General features: G+C 36.0%; 2 protein-coding genes across 7 annotated transcripts; both read left to right on the forward strand.

Moving 5' to 3' along the window:
• The first annotated feature begins 112 nt into the window (after window positions 1-112).
• LOC105645858 (E3 ubiquitin-protein ligase At4g11680) lies at window positions 113-3,651 on the forward strand. 2 transcript variants are annotated; one of them, XM_012231585.4, is made up of 5 exons: window positions 113-935; window positions 1,325-1,447; window positions 1,540-1,672; window positions 2,680-2,838; window positions 3,061-3,651. In XM_012231585.4, exons 1-5 carry the CDS (start codon window positions 355-357, stop codon window positions 3,232-3,234), a joined length of 1,170 nt encoding a protein of 389 aa, XP_012086975.1. In that variant the 5' UTR covers window positions 113-354; the 3' UTR covers window positions 3,235-3,651. The 2 variants fall into 2 exon arrangements, with proteins under 2 accessions (XP_012086975.1, XP_012086976.1); XM_012231586.4 differs by having other exon boundaries at window positions 114-935; window positions 1,328-1,447.
• Window positions 3,652-4,103: 452 nt separating this feature from the next.
• On the forward strand, window positions 4,104-18,850 carry LOC105645857 (DNA topoisomerase 4 subunit B (DUF810)). 5 transcript variants are annotated; one of them, XM_012231583.4, is made up of 26 exons: window positions 4,105-4,414; window positions 4,608-4,672; window positions 5,163-5,430; window positions 5,625-5,691; window positions 5,814-5,964; window positions 7,716-7,883; window positions 8,773-8,871; window positions 8,955-9,164; window positions 9,255-9,356; window positions 9,686-9,916; window positions 10,466-10,546; window positions 10,907-10,993; window positions 11,154-11,339; window positions 11,447-11,602; window positions 11,800-11,892; window positions 12,311-12,382; window positions 12,748-12,865; window positions 14,188-14,360; window positions 14,653-14,737; window positions 15,481-15,612; window positions 16,062-16,168; window positions 16,372-16,449; window positions 16,525-16,620; window positions 16,946-17,041; window positions 17,126-17,309; window positions 17,691-18,850. In XM_012231583.4, the coding sequence occupies exons 1-26, from the start codon at window positions 4,237-4,239 to the stop codon at window positions 17,858-17,860; spliced, it is 3,453 nt and encodes a 1,150-aa protein (XP_012086973.1). In that variant the 5' UTR covers window positions 4,105-4,236; the 3' UTR covers window positions 17,861-18,850. The 5 variants fall into 5 exon arrangements, with proteins under 5 accessions (XP_020539590.1, XP_012086973.1, XP_089576959.1 ...); XM_020683931.3 differs by lacking the exon at window positions 10,466-10,546 and having other exon boundaries at window positions 4,104-4,414; XM_089720833.1 differs by lacking the exon at window positions 8,773-8,871.
• Window positions 18,851-19,552: the final 702 nt, after the last annotated feature.

The raw sequence follows: 19,552 nt of genomic DNA on the forward strand, positions 1-19,552 counted from the left end.
CCGGTGCACGTGAAAACTGTAATTGCAAATGTAATTAGCGTAAAAAAAAACCTGAAAAATAACAAAATCACTAATCAGTCCTTACATTTTGGTTTCGATGACCCTATACGGGCCACCATCAATCATCGTGAATTTATCTATCTCCACGCTTTCCCTTCATATTTTTCTCGCCAAAAAAAAAAAAAAAAAAAGAAAAGAAATTCCCCAAAGAGAAAACTGAACTACGATTTCTCAGTCCTAATCTCACGAGCATTCTTAGCAAGCATCGCAAATTTTCCTTCGATCTGCAAATCTAGAAAACCATCTTATCTATTTCCATGGCCCTAAGCTCTAATTAATTGTTAAATTCCGAAAATGTCAAACGGGACCTCTACGATTACTATCAGGGTCCAAACCCCGACCCGATCCTCCGACGACATCGTCGACACGACGCCGTTGCTTTCATCTGGCTCAAATGTCGAATCCAATAGCAATAACGGTCGCCGACCCGTTCGCCGTCCAACCCTCCGCGACGCTGCGAGGTTCGTCCGTCGCGCCAGCAGCCGTCGCATGATGCGGGAGCCATCCATGTTGGTTCGTGAAACTGCCGCGGAGCAGCTCGAGGAACGACAGAGTGACTGGGCTTATTCGAAGCCCGTGGTGATCCTTGACATCATATGGAACTTCGCCTTCGTGGCGGTGGCTGTCGCAGTCCTGATATTGAGCAGGGAGGAGCATCCAAGTATGCCGTTGAGGCTGTGGATTATTGGGTATGGATTCCAGTGCGTGTTGCATATGGTTTGCGTGTTTGTGGAGTATAGGAGGCGGAGGAGGAGGCAAGTGGGATTCGGTGGGATGGAGCGAGGGCTTGGAAGTGATGGAAACTCGAGTTCCGGGTCGAGAGGGGATTCTGGGGAATATATTACGTTGGCTCAGCTGGAGGATGATGGAACCAGGTATGGTTGCTAGTGAAAAATGTTATTTAATTAGAGATTGATATTGAATTGAGTTGTTTTTTGGGTTAAACAACTGAATTCAAAATCTATAATTTGAGAATATAATTTAAGAATTGAGTTTGTTTGTTGCATAAGCTAGGTTATGAATTATAGCAGTTTGTTTTGGATGATACAAAATTCTGGTAGCTAACTGGTAAAAACTCGTTGAGAGTGTCCTGATTAAAAATGCATAAATTTTTAATAGTTGAAAAAAAATTGTGACTTAAACTAAGAATTGCGGATTTGTCTAACCAAATTTGATAATTTTTATTTTCCTTTTCTTTGTGATCCTTTTATTCAACGTTTTTTTTTTTTAATTCAGTTTCTCATTTCTATCTTTATCTGCACAGCAGTGTTGCAAAGCATTTGGAATCTGCAAACACAATGTTCTCATTTATCTGGTGGATCATTGGGTTTTACTGGGTGTCGGCTGGCGGCCAGGCTTTGGCACGCGGTTCCCCTCAACTATACTGGTTTGTTCTAAACCCTTTCTGCTATGGCTTGATGTTGAAGTGTTTTCTGGCAGTAGAATCTTACCGGTTGCAATGCACTTTCTTATCTGCAGGCTTTGTATAATTTTTCTTGGTTTTGATGTGTTCTTTGTCGTTTTCTGTGTTGCTCTGGCATGTGTCATCGGCATTGCTGTTTGCTGCTGTCTTCCATGTATTATTGCAATCTTGTATGCGGTTGCAGACCAGGTAGCTCGCTCTTAGCTTGCACTTTACTATGTGCATATTCTTTATCTCTGGTATCATCATCGCCTTAAGGACATTTTCTTTCTGAGAATTTTTTTTCTGTACCTTTTGTGTTTTGCTGCGCGCATGAGATGCTTTCTGAAAAACTAAAACCAGTGATTAGGGGGCCGATTGGAGTTTTTATCTTTCAAAACTAAATAGAACATTTGAACTTAAGGGTTTACAGTGATTAGGGGTTTACATGTGAATAATATATGCACTGGCTCCTTAAAACTGTCAAGTGCCATTCCTTCAAGCTTTTAATATTTTGCATATATTTGAGAATGGATAGAGAGGAGTCTTTATGGGACAGAAGTACAATCTGGATAACTGAAATATGTGAATCAGATATTAGAAATAATATACAACTAAAGCTTTTGACAGGGTTAATTATGATGATAACTCTTGGTGCTTGACGTGAGGATTGATGCTTATATAATTTTCTCGTGATGCTTTAGGGCGAAAAATTACTGCTAAATTTAGCTATTTACTCAATTAACCTCTTCTTCCCTCCCCTCAGCCACTCAAACTAACTTATATATTATTTTTCCTGGAGTTCATTTAGTCGAAAAATTCATAATTGATACTCTCGTACAAAATCATCAAGGAGACTATTTGAGTTTCTTAGTCATTTGGATGACTTCCTCAGCCATCCTACCCTTTTTTCTCAACATTTTAGGCCACACGTTCATTTAATGTCTTCAAGTGCATATGCTCTCCTATTTAAATTATCGAAGTTCCAACTCTCCCTGCCAAGGAGGGAGGGGAGGTTATGGTAGTTCCTTTTGGTTTAGATCAAACTTTTTTGGTTCATGAATTTTGTGGTCACGCATGGCTGTATCACCTTTTTGGCCTTTTCTCCTTCAATTTTTTAGTTCCCATGGTTGTGTGTTATGCAGCTTTTAGTGCATTATAGTTATTTTTATCACAATTTATTCCGTATTGTTTTCCTTTAATCTTTTACCTAACAGGAAGGAGCATCTAAAGAAGACATTGATCAGCTCTCTAAATTCAAATTCCGGAGAATTGGTGATAGTGAGAAACTTGCTGATGATGCACAAGGGGGTGGAATAATGACTGAATGTAGTACAGATTCACCTGTAGAGCATGTCCTTTCAGAGGAGGATGCGGTACCTCTTTCAATTCCTAGTCTTTTATTTTTGAATAGTTTGATGGGTTTTTTCTTCCTTTTAAAAATCACTTGATAGTAACCTGAATACATGAAGCATATTAGCCTTTCTTTTGTTTATGCTATCATAGACAAATCTCATTCATTGTTATGTTGGTGGACAAGAACTTTTGTCCGGATTTAAAATTTACACGGTGACTATGAAGGTTTTGCCAACTTGTAGGAATGTTGCATCTGCCTTTCTGCCTATGATGATGGAGTTGAGCTAAGGGAACTTCCTTGTGGTCACCACTTCCATTGTGCCTGTGTAGATAAGTGGCTGTATATTAATGCTACCTGCCCACTTTGCAAGTACAATATCTTGAAGAGTAGCAGCCGAGACAGGGAGGAAGTGTAAAAGGATTGAGAATAAAGTTGCAAGTCCACAGACTTTGCATATGGTTCCAGCTCTCAAGAGTTTTTCAATGCACAGCAATCAGCATGCCATTAGACAGTGTTTTCTATTCTTCTTGTTATGATAATAGTAATTATGCTTGTTGTAGTGGTGGTGGCGGCACTGTTGTCTTCTTGCTCTTTGGCGTGTGTATATTAGGGTTGCTCAGAGCATCTGATGCTAACTTCATTGGAGACACTTGTCTTTTGTCTTCTCTTTCCTTCCCTGTTTCGTTAGTTAGGGAACATTTTACAGATTTATGTATACTGCTCTCCAAGTTTCTTCCCGTGTTCTTAGCATTGGAGGTTTTTTCTTTTAAGGATTCTTGTTGAATCTGTAAAAGGTGTTGACAAAGGAATAAGTTAAGGTTTCTTGTCTAAAGTTATTTGATTGTCCTTTTATGCCATTCTTCTTCTGCAGAAATCGTTAACTAGAAGATGCAGAGATAATGTACTATACTCTTGAGGGTCATATATAAATTCCGTTTGTATGAAGGGCAATGTAATATGCACTGATTGGCATCGAAATGGAAGTAAAGATTTAAGTTGTCACTACGTGGAACAAATATGTTGGCGCGTATCAAATTTTAATAATACTCTCTTTTCCCAGTTAATTTATGAACACTGAAGACGAAGAGTGAAACAATTTGTAGCTATACTCAAAGGAAAAGTCAAAAATTAAGGGAAGAAAAGGAAAAGTTAGACGTAAATTTGTAGCCTATAGCCAAAGGAAAAGTTAAAATTTAAGGGAATATTCTATTTTCTTGAAAAACATTTTTTTTTGAATGAAAAAAAAAGGAAAAAAACAGGAAAAAGAACGTCCTTTTACCGTCTTTTTTTTTTTTCGCGCTCCCCAAGATGTACCTTTCTAATGACTAAGAGCAGCAAGGCACTGCAGCAACGGCACCTGCGGTCCTCCGTTCATGTTTACTTTACCCACTCCAAAACCTTCTAGTATAGTGTGTAGATGGAGCAGGCTGCTCTTTTGCAACGTCACCGTCGCGATCGCCGGAAGCTATTAGAGTTTCTCTTATCTTCTGGTTTGATCAAAGAGCTCCGAACTCCATCCGGTCCAATCAATTCTCTCTCTAATATCGATTTTGATTCTGTCAGCGCCGATTATATTCTCCACTGCCTAAAATCAGGTGACAAAAAGTTCCGCTTCCGTTTCCATTTGGAAAAGTAGAAAATTAATAACTAGTCATTGCTCTGCTTGGATGCTGAATTTTTAAGAATTGTGTTTAGTGGCTGAATTCTCGGGGACTGTGTTTAGCGAATAATTCTGCTCCATGACTTGGTTAATTGCTCTTTTTTATTTATTTTTTATTTTTTTTACAGGTGGTGTTATAGATGTTACTGAAGCGACTAACAAGTACCTGGTCGAATCGTCTTATCCTGTTACGGTAATAAAAGCTTATTATTATTCACTCTCGCTGATATGTGTACATAATGTTGCTTAAATTATGCTTATATGCTTGGATGGTGATTGTGGAGATGATGGAACTTGAATTGCGGTTCTGATGTAGTTTTTTGTCTCGTTTTTTGGCCATTTTCTTTAGGTAATTAAAATGGGAAGGTACATTATTATGATGGTCACAAAGTTTTGGCTTCTAATGGTTAATTAATTAGAACTGAAATTGTGTTGTTTGGTAATGGAACTGAAACGGTATTTGTTTTCTGGGAATTTTCGGGGATACTGCAAGAATGCTGGCGATACACTTGGTTGTGTGGCATGGGATTAAAGACAGTTGTAGTATTTCGCACTAATTTTTGCATGAACTTGTGCTTGCCTTTGGTTTTGAGAGAATATCTTTTATTCATTGTTTGTTGCAATGTTAAATTTCGGCAACTTTAACTTCTTCTTCTCCTTCTCTTTTGGGATTGAATTTGCAGAGTTGTTCACAGACGAGGAACTCCTTTTTTCTTGTTTCTGATCCAGATTTAGCTGGATCTCCTCCTAGGCATGTGCCGCCTCCGGTTAGTGCGCACCAAACCAAGAATGCATCACAATCATCAAGTCTGATGGAAAGGTCACGCTTTGAGAATGCCACATTGTTTGGGGATGAATCTAGTCCTAGATATAAAGTAGGAACAAATGCTCCTGTTAAGCACAGAAGAAACTCTGAAATTCCTCCACTTGGGTTACCAAGCCTGAACACAGGTATCAGTTAGTAACTTGCATTTCTTCATGAATTGAAAAATGAGGTGCCATACAAACTAATAATTGTGATTGGAAAAATAAAATTGACTGCGTTGTTTTATCCTTCTTCCCCTTGTATGAAAATTTTTATATTCATACAGCATTGGCATTTTATCCTTTGAGTAAACTGATACGTAACCTCAGGATTTTTGAAGGATTATCTGATGATGACTTGCGAGAATCAGCCTATGAGTTATTGCTTGCATCTATATTTATGTCCAGGTAAACTTTCTCACTCGTTCTCTTCGCATGTTTGCATGTGTTAATGTCCATTCATGATGTGCATGTATCAGCTCTTTCTTGCACTTGTTTTCTTGTTCCATCATGGTATTCTTTGCATGTAGGGTTGAAGGGAATTCAACTGACAATAGAAAGAAAGAAAAGAGTTCCAAATTTTTGTCTGGATCTAAAAGTAGAAGGGAAAAAATGCTTCCTCAATCTGAGTCTTTAGGGAGACACTCAGAGCTCTTGCAGACTGTTCGTGTTCAGATGCAGGTGAGCAGTAAGATCACTCTTTTTCTTGTCTTTTTTGAAATGGAAGTGATGGTTTAAACACTCAACAAATAGATATTTCCATAATGCTAATCTACAATTTAAATGAACTTTTAGGAGTATTTATTGTTTGTTTAGATCCAGTATTTTAACAGCGCTCTTTTTGTCTTAGTATATGCTTGTATATTAATTATTTTTGTACAGATCAGCATATAAAAGACCTGACATTTGAGCATTTTTTCCAATGTTGACCAACTTTGGGAAATTGGACGCAATTAGCCAACCAGTCAGAATATAATAAATAACTTTTCTTTTCTTTCTCCTACCCTCATTTCCCCTCTTTATACTCTCTCTTTATCCTTGCTTTATGTAACTTCTTATCATAATATTTGGAGGGTGAATTTCATTCTAGTTTCACAAATGCCTCTCAATAGACTAGCACAGGCATGAGATTCATACCAGTGCCATCTGGCATATGAAAGTGGCAAGGATAATTCATTTATTGCGTTCTCTGGTGGACTGTGGAAAAAGTTAAGATTTAACACATTAAAGTGAAATCCTTAGGTGTAAGTCTCCTTGAGTCTCTTCTTTCTTTGGAACTTGATTTCTTTGAGGATTGTGCACTGCTGTCTCTTTGGGGTTTTTGACCAGAAAGACTTCCAATATATTCCCTTAAGCTTTCTCTTCTTTTTTCTCAGAAAGGCTTGTTTTATAAAGAGGAAAGAGGGTTGGGGATGGAGACAGAAAGAGAGACGAGAGGGAGGTGTTATTTTTTATGATCCTGGTTTGTAGGTATGAGAGTTGGATTCACCTTCAAGGAATATAATTTTTGTATGGAATTTATACGGACTTGGGCTCTCCAAATCTAGTAATAAACTAGCATTTTTTGGTGTGGTTTTTTCAAAGTTTATATCTCTTGGTACTAGAGATGTCCACAGTTGCAATTGTACAACACAGGTGGTGACATAGGAATAGCAACATTCACGCCAAGACTAGGGAAGCTAGTGCATAATTAGTCCGGGTGGGGCCAGGATAACAGAGCATGGTGAGATTGTTGTTATCCGAGTTGTAAGGTATGAGCTCTGGTTTCGCATTGAAGGTAGACATTGGCATGAAATTTATATGGATTTTGGCTTCCCAACCTGACACACTAGCTTTTGAAGTGTGTTTTTCCTTGTTTATCGATTCTAATTACTAATAGGATATTGTTATTTGTTTTCAATTTTGATAAGTGATTTAGTTGGCTAAAATTGGAACTAATTTCCAAAATCATACTGGTATTGTTAAAACCGGAAAATTTACAAAAACTTTTGGTTATTTGGCCATGTTAAAATGGTAAAACAAAGTGCCCTAGTTTTTGGTTGAAGAAATGGATCACAGAAAATGTTAAACTTAAATCATTTGCAATATTATCTTGGTAACCCTCCCTAAGAGATAACTAATAGTTTTTAGGCTGTTAAGTTTGTTGTTTCTAATTTGGAGTTTCAATTTATTATGTTCTAAGCTACAAGTCGAGGTGCTTAAGCATTAAAGAGATTTCTATTTGCCCTGGAAATTGCTGTCTATCTTTTGATCTCATTGATCATCCCCTTAGGAATTACTTAATAAACCTGCTCTGAAAGAGGGAAAAAGAAAAATCACGAATAAATGTGTCTTTATAGGTTTATCAATTAATAGAAAAATTTAGCTTCTGCGTATATTTCCTGGCTAAACTGTTATTTCAATTTCCAAAGTAAATAGTGTTTCTTTACTAGATTTCAGAAGCAATGGATGCTTGCATCAGGCGAAATTTGATGCAATTGGCAGCGAGGAGAATGAATGGACAAATTGACCTTCCTCGTGTCTCCGTTGGGCTTTTGAATGGAATTTTCAAGTCTGATTTTCGTAATGAAAAATCCTATGCGCAATGGAAGAATAGGCAGGTGTGGGTTAAATTTATTAGTTTATTCTATTTTCTTTTCCATATAAACCTGGTCTGACACGTTCAAGCATTCTTTATAATATGGCATATAAAGAATGTCACCTGCTCTCATAATTGCAGAGATCGTGCTTCCTGTAGTTCATTGTGAACACGGTAAAGACACACTCACAGATATGTGGATATATTTAATAATAGTTGTCTTCATAATGTATTTATGTATTAACTATTGGACTTTTCCCCATAAATTTTTAGAATGTGCATATTCACCTTGAACTGCTGGTAAGACATTTGATTGTAAAACTTTAGATGGTGGAACTCTTCCTTTGTAGGGGGGAGAGGGGCCCCAGTTTTTTTTTTTTTTTTTTTTTTTTTTGTGGTGTCGGGGGGGGGGGGGGGGGGTGGTTGAGTTGTAGGCTGCAACATATTGACACCATATTGTCCTGTCCATTTCATCATGCCTTGGGCATGACAGTCCCAGTTGCTGTTCTATAATTTCATTGTTGAACAAATTCCAAATGGCCAGTCCATTCTGCCTTATAGTCAGGCCCGATCTTTGTGTAGTATGATGTTGATTCCTATGTATGATAAAGGGATTAATTCTAGGAAAGCATTCTTTCCGATTCATGTTAAGAGCTCCTCAGCTAGTTAACTATTTGGGTCCAGTTGCACATAGTTATGAAGTTGTAACACCATGTTTCTGTGGATGCTATATATGATGTTTGTGACTAAGCAATAAAGTACCTTGTACTTTCCCTCCGCCTCGGGTTGTGGTTCTTTAACTATGTGCACATATTGTTGGGGTGGGGTAGTCATTTGATGTAACCAGAAAATGAAATCTGAAGGTTTTCTAAGCTTTAAATTTACCATTCTGTTTGCAATTATGCATGCAGGCAAATGTATTAGAAGAATTTCTTTGTTTTTCTGCTAATATCATGACAACTGAACATCTAACCATCAGAAGCCATGTTGCAAAGATCAGAGATGAGAAGGTATGGTGGATTCTTGAAAATTAAATGATATTAGGTTAACATATTTCCCCTTCTCTATCTGTTTGGTTTTCTGGATGCTATAGGAGTGGGATGATATAATGTCACCTTCAGAGCGCGTTGCAGTTCTAGCATCTATTAGACAAGTTGCTGCAAATTTGTCATCTTTGCCTGGGCGATATGGCATCCAAGGTGAAACATTTTATTGGACAGCTAGCTATCACTTGAACACAAGACTTTATCAGAAATTACTTTTTGGTGTCTTTGACGTTCTTGATGAAGGCCAACTCATAGAGGTAGGTCCTTATCTTCATTATAGCAACGCCATTTTGCTGTGTCATTGTAATTTGGTGTGGATGATGCTCAGTTTTGCTATGAAAATGCAGGAAGTTGCTGAGTTCTTATCACTTATAAAATTAACCTGGTCTACATTAGGCATCACTCAAAAAGTGCATAATGCATTATATGGGTGGGTCCTTTTTCAACAGGTATATCTTATATCCATGCCTGAAATTAGAAATTGCATATGTTTTATGTGATAATATCGTTGAACTCATGAACTAAGATTATAATAAATGTGGGCAGCTAGCAAATTAGAGTTTAGGTTTATTAAAGAGGATGATATCCATGCGATCCTGTTTTTTTGTTGCTTTTCCTTAGTAGCTATTGTTATGACATCGTTCTCATTCTGTCTTCTTAATGCAAGCGGCTTCAATGCTTGCATTGCTTGCTATAATAGTGCAGATATTCTCACATGCAAATTAATGACTTGAGGATGATCTTTTAGCATTTTTTCTAATGGAGTTTCTTTTTGAAGTTTGTGGAGTCAGATGGAGGCGTGCTTTTAGAAAATGCAGTTCTTGAGTTGCAAAAAGTTTCATCTGCTGAAGAAGCTGATGGAAAGGAGAAGCAGTATATGAACAGCCTAGTATGTTCAAGGCAATATGATGGGCATGAATTAAAGTTAAATTTAGTGCAGGGTGTATTTGTCTCAATAAGCATTTGGTGTGACAATACACTACAAGATTATCATCTGCATTTTAGTCAGGTAATTGCTATTCCTCAGTGTTTATTGTATCATATCCCACGGTCTGATATAAGCAATTGCTGAATGTTTGGATTTCTCTAGTTTTTTCCATTAAATAGCCTGCTTTCTTAGTGTCATTCTTGCCCCACATAGGTTATCACACAATAGCTCATTGATTTATTTGTTTTTGGGCTAAATGCACTACAGACACTTGCAAATCAGTTTCGACATTTTCTATCTTTTCCTTGGAACATTGGAGCTGATATGATTTTCCATGTATTTTGATGCTGCCTAGGTCACTAACTTGAGCATACAAGAGAATAAGAGAATGCGTGTTGTGTTCTTTGCTCTTCATTTTATAACTTGTAAATGCTTATGTTATATACATGCATACGCACGAATAAGGAGTTCGTTGTTTTGATTGATGCAAAACTTGGGAGCGTATGGTCATGACTTTTAATTTCTTACATTTGTTGTACCCTTGGTATTGTTTTTTTATATTTTGTAAAACATGCTCATATTTCCATTGTTTTTCTTCCTAATTAGTGGACCTTTTCTTTTCCCCTTCAGAAACCTAGTTATTTCAAAACAATGATGATCCTTGTGTCAGTGGTTGGACTTCTTACTTCTGAGGATCGTGATGAAATTAAGGTTGGTTTTTTCTGCAGTGTATGTTAAATACATGATGGATGTGATGTGGGACAAACTGGGAAAACTTGGAGTATTTGAAAGTTGAAACACATGAAATGGGTTTTCTGGAGTAGGAATACCAAATGGTACTAGTGTTATTTTTACAATTAGGACCAATTACTGGTTGAATTTGGGATGTCATCATCTTCCATGCATATGTTTGTTTATTTAAAGAATATATGGATTGCATATACATATATGTTGTTAGGTCTATATTCTTCATTCTTATGGGGCATTGAATTTGGTGACTGTCAAATTTAGTTTTATTGCTATGGCAGAGAAGAAAATTGGAAATAATCTTTCCTGGTCTTGCGTATGCAGCTATCAGAATTGAGTGCTTCAAGTGCTACTGTTTCTAGAAAACTTAAATCTCTTGTGAAGAAGTCCATCAATGCTGTAATTATGAGGGTGAGTCATATAACATTCTATACTTGTTTTACATTTTCCATTCTATTTTCTTCTATTGGTATTATTATAGGGAAAAAAAAGTAATTCTTGAATTGAATTCAGTTTATATTTATCATCCATTTTCATTTCTTTATTTGAAGTTGATTATCTATGATGTTAGGTTGCAAGTAAAGTGGATCTTGAATCTAAAGTACAAGGCATGCATCCATTAGCCATGCTTGCTAAGGAACTAAAATTGATTGCTGAAAGAGAGTTCAATGTCTTTTGGCCAGTGTTGCATCAATGGTGTCCCGAATCCCTGATGACATCAGTTGTTCTATTGCATCAATTTTATGGGGAAAGACTGGTTTGTTTGTGTATTTATTTTATTTAAATTATCCTGTTCTACTTACTGCTGGTGTAAATTTACCAATCTTCTACCTCGATTTCCACTCTGTTGTTGTCAATATGCAGAAACCATTCCTTAAGGGAGTGTCCTCTCTTTCAGGAGATGCTCGATCAGTTCTATCTGCTGCTGAAATGTTGGACAATTACTTGACTCAGCTGTATACGACTGCTCTGGGAACAGATAGGTTGCTTCACTCCAATCAAGTTTTGGACCATTATGAGGTCAGGAGCCACTTAATTTACAAACTTTATGCGAATATTGTATAGTGGTTTTTATATTGCATTGCTTTGTATTTTTAAAGAGCCTCTTTTCATTTGGCTTATATCATTCTGTGATGCTTTTCCTGCACTTGGTTGTAATTTGATACTATTTTACAGCTCTTTCTTTTTTCAAGAAACTTTTGCTTATCTTGTGGCAGATTGGACAAGTTTCCGCACCACTTGTTCTGGATTGGGTGATATCTCAGCATGCTCATATTCTGGAATGGACTGGACGTGCTTTTGATATTGAGGTTAGTTCTAAAAAACATGCAATATGTCATCTGGTGCAGGATTATTGTCTAGGTCTGTTGTCAAGGTACATGAATTTAAAACTTGGAGGGAAGGGAAGTAGGAAACAGAGAAGGAAAATTGTGTGGTGGGACTGTTGTGAATTCTCCCTGTGATTTCAAGCATACTGTCTTACCCAATGAATCAAGTAACTGGAATTGTTCGTGGCAGCAATGCATAATGTGAATCCATCGTGCTCGATACTGTGATATTGCATGTGTCTAAGACAATATTATTTTGCCTAAAGCATCGATGAAAGCATACTATCAAATTTTGATGTGTGTACGCATGAGGGAAGCATACTATCAGCATCCTTTTCAGAGATGTATGGGTAGATTTGGAGAACAATTTAACCAACAGTTTATTTATGAGCTTCTACAGGATTGGGAGCCTTTATCCTTTCATCAACGACAGGCAGCATCTATAGTAGAAGTTTTCAGGATCATAGAGGAGGTAAACACTCCGAGATTTTGTTTTGCATGATAACATCCAAGAAAATTTCCTTATAGCATTTTAGAAAATTCAGATGTTGGCTACTTCATAAAGAAGTTGCATTTTGTTGGATGGCTCCACCTGCACTAAGTTCTGTTTTCATGTTCTAGAGATTTTGCATTTTCTTTTCATTTAAGCAGTTAAAAATGTCAAAAAGAAAATTGTTGATGCATGGAAATGTCCTTGCACATGCACCCACGTCCTCATGTACAAGTTTCTATGCAATTTAAAAAAAAAATATTTCGATTGTTTATTTAATTGTAAATTTGTTGTAGGTATATTTTCATTTCAATGAGTTTTGCTTATACGTCCGATTTAACTTGCAGACTGTGGATCAGTTCTTTGGGTTGAATCTTCCTATGGATATTACCCATCTACAAGCTCTATTATCTATAATTTTCCACAGCCTAGACACATATTTGCTGAAAATGCTCAACCACTTAGGTATGGTTATTATTATTATTATTTTTTGCAATCCTGTATTTTGAAAAAAATTAAAATGATATTATAATCTTTAATACACTCTCTCTCTCTCTCTCTCTCTCTCTCTCTCTCTCTCTCTCTCTCTCTCTCTCTCTCTATGCGTAGACATATGGACGTGTGGATGAATGCTAATGTGTCATCAGCTATAGAGGCCAATGTGCTCCTTCCTGGATAATGTCTTTAGCGGCTACTTTTGTTCCTATTACCTCAAATCAAGTTTTTGAAGTATACTGATGACTCCAAAATTAGACTTAGCAAGTTTTTGAAATATGCATGTCAAGTTGATTCATTGCTATGATAAAGGGTTCATGCAGTTGAAAGTTGAAACTAGCAATTGAAAATTAGCAATTCTTTTCAATTACCTTTTGCTTTATCTCTGAGATGATGAGACACTAGGCATACACAATGTGAGGATTTGTTGGTTGTTCTGTGGGCTTGGACCACTTGGTTGATCTAAGTTGATTAAGACTTCTGTCATAACTGTGAAGTGATCCTTAAGAGTTGATAGATAGTAAGATAGCACAAGACTAACAAAGAAGTTGATGCATTACAAATAGAATAAATGAGATTATTTTGCTAGCATACAGAATTCTGAAAAATTATGAAGAGTTTGGAAATAATGGATGTTCCAAGAGTTTCAGTTATATTTTTCTGGTTTGCTGGTAATTTTCCAAGGCATAGTTATTTGTCTTGGAAGTAGAATGTTCTTTGCTGTATATAGTGTAGCACCGGATCCATTTCTCCTGGAATTTCCTACCATGCAACTAGAAGGAAAAACTTGGATGTACGAATAATTCATTGACTTTCTGCTTCGAGTAGCTCATATATATATATATATATATGGACTGGAGATACATGTTGTAAAGCTGATAGCTTCCCCTTCTAATATCTGCTTCTGTGCCTTTTTGAAGCCTCTTCTCCTTGGCCCCCTTCCCATTTTTTATTGACAGGATTTTCCAAGTCATAGAAAACATATTGATATAGCTGACTCCAGTAGCTTGGCATGAGCTTAGTTGAACTGGATGGATAAGGGTTTTGTGGTGGTGGTTATCATTCTTGGATCTACAATGTGTTTCTTATCATGAAGCATAAGTTTTCTTATTCCCAAGCTTTATTTTTCTGTTGAAATAGTTTCTCTACTGCTTTTCTGACTTGCTAATTCATGAAGAAATTGAGAGAACTTTTTTCTCCAAATATCATGAGTTTTTATTGTACTAATGGGATTGTTAATCTTAATCCTAGTTTACTGCAAGATATTGACCGTAATATTTTTAATATTGCAGTTGAGAAGCATCATCTCTACCCCTCTGCTCCCCCTTTAACTCGCTATACGGAGACTGTTATTCCGGTGATTAAGAAAAGGCTTCTGGAGTGTGCATCTTTGGACAATAATGTGAACTATAAGTTGAATGAGTTAACAATTCCAAAACTCTGCATTAGGTTGAATACCCTTCAAGTAAGTGCATCTTTTGTCTTAACAATAAGACCTATAAAATTACTATGTACAAAGAATTCAAAAGGAAAAAAAAGCCTTGGAAAACCCTGGTGATAGATTAACTTGCCTTGATATGACATAAACAAGACATATTTTCTTGTCTTATAACCTGAACTTTGCTGTAATATAACAAAATTTCCTACTTATGTAGGTCTGTAAATCTTTTTTGTCCCCTGCTAGAACTTTTGGCATGTTGAAGGTGCATGTTTTGTTTGATTAATAGATTCTTTTGTCTGTCGTTTTTTATCTGCAGTATATTCAGAAACAAATTACCACGCTAGAAGACGGAATTAGAAAATCTTGGGGACTGATCAAGCCATCTCATACCTCAAGATGGAGTAAGTTTTGCTATCTCTAGACTTTTGATAAAAGATCTCCTGTATTTTACAAATATGAGTTTCTGTGTCAATAAGTTTGGCCATAACAAAAGAAAGGGATAATACAAACAGCATATTACCATTTTGTATCATATGAATGACTGCAATAACATGCAGATGGAAAAGGCTAAGGTGATTAAGGACTGTGTCGGGGTTGAGATCAGTAAAATCCGAGAGCTAATTACTTACCATTCATTTTTCTTTTCCTCCAAGATGTGCAATAACAGAAATATCTGTTAAAAAAAAAAGAGCAGGCTACATCAAATTCTCTACTAGCTCTGAAGTTTGCATCAACTATTTGGGTACTTAAATGAACATCTAAAAGATCTTAATTCTAAGTTCATCTTATTTTCTATGAAGTGCTATGTCAACTCTAAGTGGGTTCCAGCTTCTAACCCATTGGACTACAATAAATCAGTCTTTTCTTCCCTTGTTTTCATTCTCCACTGGTAACAGTGAGAAGCATAATATGTGATTTTAACTCCCTCTTTATTCCGTGGAAAGTCATCTTTCTTTCTTTTTTTTCCTTTTGTGTGTGTGTGTGTTGGAGAACCTCTTTTGCTATGCATGTATATCTGTTAGACATTGAACTTTATCCAAGAGAAATTACGACTGATGTCCAAAGTGTAAATTGGTATGTGTGTTTGAGTTTTTATATATATATATACCTATGGTTTCTTACAGATAAAATCTACTTAATGCAGGAAACAATGAGCCACAAGAAGAGAGTACTTCACTAACATCCACTGAAGCTATCGACGCACTATTTGCAACCACTTGTAGCATCATCAAGGAAACTGCAACAGATGCTATGAACAAATTCTGTGCCTTTGCTGGTAAGTTTGCTAAGTTAATTTGGATTTAAATATATTAGTGAATCATAGTTTTATGAAGTGAAGGATAATTAATAATCCCATGAGTATAGTTTATTTCTTCAGTTTCATTTTTCTTCTTCTTCTGTAACGTTTTTTAGTTTTAGTTATTAATCCTCAAATCTGATATGATCATCTTTGCAAAGAGCCTTAAACTTACAGATACTTCAACATCACAATTCAGCTGCTTTATAGTCTATTGTAATAGATAACCTTGCCATCAGTCTACGGTCTTTGTTTATCATATTGTTTTTAAATTTTTATTGTGTTTTTTTTTTCTCAATTTTCCAGCACTAGATTCGTTCTACGTATGGAGCATCCTTACTTTATTACATACACTGCTTTTGTTTCCTTGGTATTTGATACTGACAGGGAAATAAACTTAATTTGTTTCTGTAAACTGTAACTTCCAGGAGCAAGAGTTGTGTTTTGGGATCTGAGAGACAAATTCTTATTTCATTTATATCGTGGTGAGGTTGCAAATTCTCGTTTGGAAGGTTTGCTTCCTCATGTTGACGCTGTAAGTTGTTAAAGCACACTCACACATTCTCAAAGTTTTATACTATAATGTTTGTAGTATAAGATGTTAAAGTACACTACTACAGTTTTTTATGTGTATATGCCCATGCCTTGAGCTAATGAAACTCAGATAACAAATTTTTAATTGTTACAATTTTTGCAAATTCTGTATTTATTTTCTCAACTTAAGAGGTAATGATGTAGGTACTCGATCTCATATGTGGATTGATTGATGATACTCTCAGAGACATTGTGGTGTTAAGCATCTTTCGAGCATCGTTGGTACAAATCTCATTTCATTGTCTAGTATGTTGAGACACCTTTCTTAGTAGCTTGAATCTTGTATGCTTTTGACAGGAAGCCTACATTTGGGTATTGTTGGATGGAGGCCCTTCTCGTGCATTTTCTGATTCAGATGTTTGTATGATGGAAGATGACTTTAAATTGTTGAAGGTATCTCTCTCTCTTTCTCTCTCTCTAAGTTTGTGAAGTCACATGGAAACTTTTCTTTTGGGGGTAAAATTTAATAAGAGCTTCTGTACTTGTTATTTGAAGTGATGCCTTCCTAATCTTTAATAAAAGCTTAGATGCCTTGCAAATTCTTGATGAATGTGCTTTCAAGAAGCTTCACTTTCCACGTCGTATTGTTGCATGTTAAACTTCGTCTATGGAAAAACTTTCAACTTGGGAAATCCAACTTTGAGGCCTGTTGTCCAAATTCATTGAAGGAGTTGCCAGAGGGTTTAATACATTATTTTGCTATCAATTATTTTTCTAGGATTTCTTTATAGCTGATGGAGAAGGCCTTCCTCGTTCATTAGTCGAAAAGGAAGCAAAATTTGCTCAACGGATACTTGGCTTATTTACTCTTCAGGTTGGGTAGCTAATATGATTGAGGATTTATTTTTTGTTACTGAATACTTGGAACTGGCAGTTTGAACAATTGCTGTTTTGGCAGACTGAAACCATTATTAAAATGTTGATGCATGCAAGCGAACACATCTCAATGAGATTGGATTCAGATAAACATGGTCAGACGCGCTTGGAAGATGCTCAAACTTTAGTACGAGTCCTGTGCCACAAGAAAGACAGAGAGGCTTCCAAGTTCCTAAAACAGCAATATCAGCTTCCCATGTCTTCAGGTGATTTATCCATTCCAATTGGATAGTATCAAAGCATAGTGTTCGCTATGATATTTGATAATTCCATTTCATATGCATCATGTGGTGTACCTCTACCAGTCAAACTTTAATTTCTACCTTCTCCCCTTCCTGCCGCCTGCACCCCAAGCGGCATCATTGTGGATTCGGGGATATTGTTCACGCAGAGTAGGGTTGGCAAGATGAATGCAGTTCATTTATTTTTTCATGGTTCTTTTGCTGGCAGCCTTATTTGCTTGTCTTTTAAATTTTTCTAACTGTACCTCATTATCCTAAGCAACTCGAGCCACAGGTAGCATTGATTATGCTTAACATTTAATTTCTGTTGCAAGCGCAATTAATTCTTGCTGTTTTTGGGTGCAGAGTATGATGACACTCCATCTCAAGATTCAACTTTTAGATCGCCTGTTATATCGGATATTCTCAAGCGAAGTTACTCAACTCATTGGACCAAAAAGGGTCAGAGCAGTTTCAAATCAATAAAGAAGAAACTTCAAGAAGCAACATCTGAGATCAGGAATGTTGCACGGTAACCACTAACCAGTACCTCAACTTGGTACTTCAGAAAGGTAAGTTAAATTCTATTGTTAAATCCAAGAGAACAAATTGAAGTTCATCCTTGCATCTACAGCAGGGAGCATAATGACTCATTGAGACACCATTACATTCCCAGCAAGCCAATTTTTGTATGTAAATGGAAATTCATCAACCACTGAGATTCATAGTTGAGTGTAAATCCACAGCAATCTGTTGGTATACACTCATGTATTTATAGATTAGAAAAAATTAGTGACGGTTCACTGGCAGGTTTAGCAATGAGAATTTGTTTCTGGGGTAATTAGAAAATCATCAATGATTAGATTTGATGTTATGCAATCTTAAAGATTGTCTACAGGCGAAAACATATGCACAGAGAATTGGCCGCCGTTCTTTCCTTGCTTTTGTTTGATTCTACATTTGTCAAAAGTGGGATTACTTTTTCTTCTGCCTTAAAGGTGAAAATGATTTTATCATTTTGGCTCAGTTTTCCATCCATCCATAAAGCTTAGTCAGCAGCGATGCTTAATAATTCACACTTGCTTCTGTTCCTTGAAGTGATATGGGTAGTACCAATTGGTTTGGTTAGGTGGGGCCAACAATACAAGCTGGTTGCCTGTTTTATATATATATATATATATATATGTATTTTCTTTGGATTGTAACCCACCGATTCATGTTTCATGTCTGGCTTGCGCTTCTTCCTTGTCTTCAAGGACAAGAGATTGCATTAAATTAGTCTTTCAAAAGTCAGGTTTCCACACGAAGGGGAAGGGGAGTAGGAATCTGAAGCAGAGGCGTCGATTTGAAGTAAAGCAATCTACCATGGAAAACTGTTACGGCCGTCCAATTTCTAAGCTTTTGTTATTTATTTATTTGCTAAGCTTGCGCTGATGCATTGTGACTCTTTAGCTGCCGTGTCGTGTGTAAAATTGTTTTTGACCTATTACTATTCGAAAGTTAGTGGCTTTTTTAGGTTATAATAATTAATTATTCAAGGTTTGATTTTCATTCTAAAAAATACTCGCTAGGTTTTAAGAGAACTTTAGGCCGATCGAACAAATTAAATTTGAGAAAAAAAGAGAGTGGGTTGTGTTGGTCCTCATATTATAGTAAGATAATCCAAATTCTATAAATAAATTATTATTTTTTATTTATTGTGAGACTTAATGGATCAAAAATAACATGATAAATTATTCAAAAAGGTCGATTTTCTCAATCCATTGATGAAAACTTATGGTTAATGGGATAATTTAAGACCTCTCAATGGTGAGTTCACTTGTCACACATTTGAGGAAATAATTTGTTTAAAATATTTGTCACGTTTGTAGTTTTAAGGAAGAATAATTTTTTTTTTTCATATTTTACCATTTGTATATAACTAATAAATTTCAATTTAATAATTTTTTTAGAAAATAAATATTAAATTAAAGTTAATATAATTAATTTACTCAATAATTTAGATAAATTTACTGAGTTTTTTTAAAAAATAAAAAATTTTAAATATGACAAGAGGTAATAATATTTTTCATATTTTTTATAATTAATTGATTATTTATGTGCAGTTGGGTTGCATCTCACCGTCTAGACTCTAGAGTGCGGCGCCGCATTAGCGGTATTTGGTTTTTTCCATTAATGGATTTGATTTAGTCATGCATTGATAAAAACAAAAAAGAAGGAACAAAGTC

The sequence above is a fragment of the Jatropha curcas genome, chromosome 4, assembly GCF_041381405.1.
Source record: "Jatropha curcas cultivar XTBG-Jc1 chromosome 4, XTBG_Jcur_1.0, whole genome shotgun sequence".
NCBI classification, from domain to species: domain Eukaryota; kingdom Viridiplantae; phylum Streptophyta; class Magnoliopsida; order Malpighiales; family Euphorbiaceae; genus Jatropha; species Jatropha curcas.